This window comes from Nicotiana attenuata, unplaced genomic scaffold (assembly GCF_001879085.1).
Source record: "Nicotiana attenuata strain UT unplaced genomic scaffold, NIATTr2, whole genome shotgun sequence".
NCBI lineage: Eukaryota > Viridiplantae > Streptophyta > Magnoliopsida > Solanales > Solanaceae > Nicotiana > Nicotiana attenuata.
The window spans coordinates 1-4,013 of record NW_017675935.1 but is presented as its reverse complement, the minus strand read 5'-3'; the positions used below and the strand labels follow the sequence as shown (position 1 = coordinate 4,013).

General features: G+C 40.7%; 1 protein-coding gene across 1 annotated transcript; it reads left to right on the top strand.

The window, feature by feature from the left end:
• Nucleotides 1-2,760: 2,760 nt before the first annotated feature.
• Nucleotides 2,761-3,231, top strand: LOC109220584 (eggshell protein 1-like; the record flags this gene model as incomplete). Its single annotated transcript, XM_019385048.1, has 1 exon — nt 2,761-3,231. A coding segment is annotated over exon 1 (471 nt), but the record flags the coding sequence as incomplete, so codon positions are not given.
• Between the last annotated feature and the right edge of the window lie 782 nt (nt 3,232-4,013).

Sequence of the window (4,013 nt, the reverse complement as noted above, 5' to 3'; positions counted from 1 at the left end):
TAGAAAGTTTGTTGCAACATATTCTCCGTCATGTCATTATTGGGGCATTCCTTCACCATCGTTCTATACCGCTCCCAAATCTCATGCAAAGGTTTCGTGGGCTCTTGCTTGAAGGCCAATATCTCATCTCGAAGTGCCTCCATGTGCCCGGGTGAGAAAAATTTAGCAATAAATTTGTCCGCCAACTCATCCCAAATTGTGATGGAATGGTTGGGGAGTCTCTCTAGCCAATCCAATGCTTTCCCCCGAAGTGAGAAGGGGAAAAGCCTCAACCTAAGAGCATCCTCGGACACATTCGTCTGCTTGCTACCCCAACATGTATCCACGAACCTTTGAGATGTTTGTAGGCATTTTGATCCGCAGCGCCCGTGAAATACCCACGCTGTTCAAGTAAAGTCAACATCACATTGGTTATCTGAAAATTGCCCGCCCGGATTCTGGGTGGGACAATAGCACTTGCATAGCCTTGGTTCGGGAGCACCCGAGGAACCGCTCTTGGAGGTGGCGGAGGAGGGCCTGGAACATTGTCATTTGCATTGGCCCGGCGGCCTCGTCGTGGTTCGGGAGGTACAAGAGGCACCTCATCGTCTCCAATTTCATCAACCTCCTCCCCCCCAAGCACATTTCCAAGAGGGTCATTTGCATTTAAAGCCATTTTGGTACCTGTAGTATTGACACACACAAATTAGTAACAAAGAAGGAAAGAAGAACAACACACAAAACTAACTAAATAGATAGCCAAAACCGTCAGCTCCCCGGCAACGGCGCCAAAAAGTGATCGCTTCCAACTCCGCACTACTAATAAGTAGCAAGAGAGGGTCGCAATGGTTTTTACCCGATTTTGGGCCGGGATCGAATCCACAGAGAGCTAGGATTGGAGTTGAGTATCTATTTAGGTTGGAATTGCGTATTTGTTCCAAATATCACTTCTATTCATTTTTGGATTTTCTTTATGATTCTATTTTTATCAAACTACTAATTGAAAATGCAACTAGATTAAACTAAGAGTAAATTGCTACAAGTTGTATCTAATGGTTTAAAAGGCACTAGGGTAGTGACTTTCAGCTAGGTGGCTAATTGACGGGTAATTGCATCTAAGGCACGATTGACATGATTGGGGAAATATGTTATAAACGTTGCTTAATACTACCCACTCTACACCTCTCGGTAGAAAGAGTGGTTTTGCCGAATTGACTCTCTCAAGACCAATTAGGTATGCATATTTGCCCAAGCAACTAGGGTTCAAGTCGGGTATTACTCTCTCGAGGTTTAACCCTTCAATTGGGACTACCAAATCTCTTGAGTCTATCCAATTCCTTGTTGAGTCAATTTTGGAGACTTTAGGCTCTCTTTCTCAAGAAGACCAAGTCAACTTAGCACAAACTAGTGTTTGCAATCACTAATTCATAAATTAAACCATAAAATTGACCCAAATAACAAACACCCATAGTCAATCTAACCTTAAATCACAACACCCATCAATTACCCACACTAGGGTTGAGCCACAACCCTAGCTAATGGGTCTAGCTACTCATGCTTGAAGAGAAAATCAGAGAAATAGATGAAGAGAAAGACATAATAATTAATTACTAAAGTAAATACAATGATTCAGTGATAAAAACTAAGTAAGAGTGCCCAAAACGGCTAAGAAAAGTCTTCTCACGAGCGCAGCTACTGTATTACAACGTCAGATACCCTAAAAATGGAAAAAGAATCTATTTATACTAAGTTGGAAAAACTGGACAAAATTGCCCCTGCAGGGTCAGTGCGGACCGCACAAAATGGTGTGCGGCCGCACTAGGCTCTTGAACTTGAAATTTCGACTCTTTAAACCCAGGCTCCGTGGACCGCACAGAATGGACTGCGGCCGCGGAGGCTTTCAATGCGGTCCGCGCAGAATGGACTGCGGACCGCACAGGCTTAATCTTCTGAACTTGGCATCTCTCTGAGCTTTGGTTCTGCGGACCGCACATAATGGTAGTGTGGCCGAGGTGCCTCAGTGCGGACCATGCAAAACCTTCTGCGGCCGCACTGCCTTGATGCCTGAAAATCTAGCTCTCTGAATCTCCCTAGTGCGGACCGCACAAAGTGTAGTGCGGCCGCACTAGGTCTGTTTCACCTGAGTTTTATCTTGTCTTTGGTACTTGTGCAGGTTTCACTCCTTTTGAGCCGATCTTTGATATCTTGTCACTTTGTTGATCAAACCTGCAATCAAGCACAACTTATGAGCCTTTTGGGACTATTTTGTATGAATTTATAATCAAAGCATAGGCACAAAGGGGTATAAAATGCGTCAAAATCCCTAGTTATCATAGGTCAAGGTGCTTTGAACCAAAATGTTTATCAGAATTTGCATGGGAGGAAAAATTTCAAACATGTTATACTCGTGAAGTTTTTGACTTTTTTCAAGTACAGTTAAGGAAACTGTACCATTGTGAAATCAGCACCCCTGAAGACCTTCAAGCAATAGCTGGAGTAGAGAAGTACATTATCGCTGATTATTCGTTCAGGAGCTTTAACACTAGAGATCCATTTGTATTCACAGTTGAATATACACCTAATGGCGAATATCTAGGTTGCAGCTGCAAGTGATTTGAAACAAGAGGTATTCTATGCTGCCATATACTTAAGGTGTTGTCTTATAGGAGGATTAAAAACGTTAACGAGAGATATATACTGAAAAGGTGGAGAAAAGATGTCGTTTGCCCGCACTTGAAACGTTTCTTTCTAGGAGGTTACCCATGTATTAGTTCTGAATACATGATGTACAAGGAACTCTTAAAGCGTTTTGAACGGGTTTGTGATATTGCCTTGGATACTGAAGTGATGAGGCGATATGTTAATTATCATTTGAACAGATTGGAGCATGACCTTTCGAATTGGGATGATGATCAAATGATAGTTCCAGATTGGGAATTGAAAGATACACATGATCGTGTGGGTGGGGGTGAAGGTGAGGGTGGGGGTGAAGGTGAGGGTGAAGGAAGAAATATAAGAGATCCTAGATACGTAGCTTCTCATGGACGTCCAAGGTTGAATAGATATAGAGGGCGAATTGGTTCATACTTTAGAAGTTCACAAATGGGCGGTGGAAGTGGAGTTAGAGGTAATAGGAGGGGTAGAGGTGGTGGTAGAGGTGTTGGCAGAGGTGGTGGTAGAGGCCGTGGTAGAGGCCGTGGCAGAGGTGGTGGCAGAGGTGGTGGAAATACTGGGCTAGCGGAAGGAATTGAGGTAAAGTATAACAAATTATTATTATATTTTTTTCCCGAAAAATACATTACTTATTAGTGTTATTTACTCTATACAGCAAGATAATGCAACAGTACCACCACAGAAGTGGCTTGCCTGATCTAAACGATGAAGCAAACTGGGAGATAGAAGACTTGACCATTTAGTTTGAGATGATTTAAGTTTGAATCTTATTTAATTTGATTTGAGATATATTTTTTTGAATTTTTTGACACGTGTGATATTATAATTGTAATTGTCAAATATTTCTTTATTTTATTGTTACTTCATTTTAGTTTAGAGGACTACACTAACAAAATGTGATTAGTTGAAACTAGTACAGAAGTCAAAGACTTCATAACATTATAATTAGTTCAAACTAAGAACTAAAATACTCACATTTAGTTACTAAAACCCTACCCTTCAACCCTACTTTCAACATTCAATTTAAAACCCTACCTTCAAAACCTATCTTGGTATCCCTACCTTCAACCCTTACATTGCACGATTTTTTCCCCAGAAAATTTCAACATTCAACTGCAACCAATTTCTAACATTAACTTCAACCAAATACTCCAACAGTTCATTGTAAAATCAGTGTAACCGTTCCACCTACCCATTTAACTTCCCTATGTAGCATTTACTAGATCTTACAATACATTAACTAACTTTCCTATAAATCATTGGGTGTATATCTAATGGCGAATATTATTATTATTATTATTATTTTCTTCTGTATTTTTGTCTCTTTATTCCCCTTTCAATATTTTTGTATATTGAAAGGG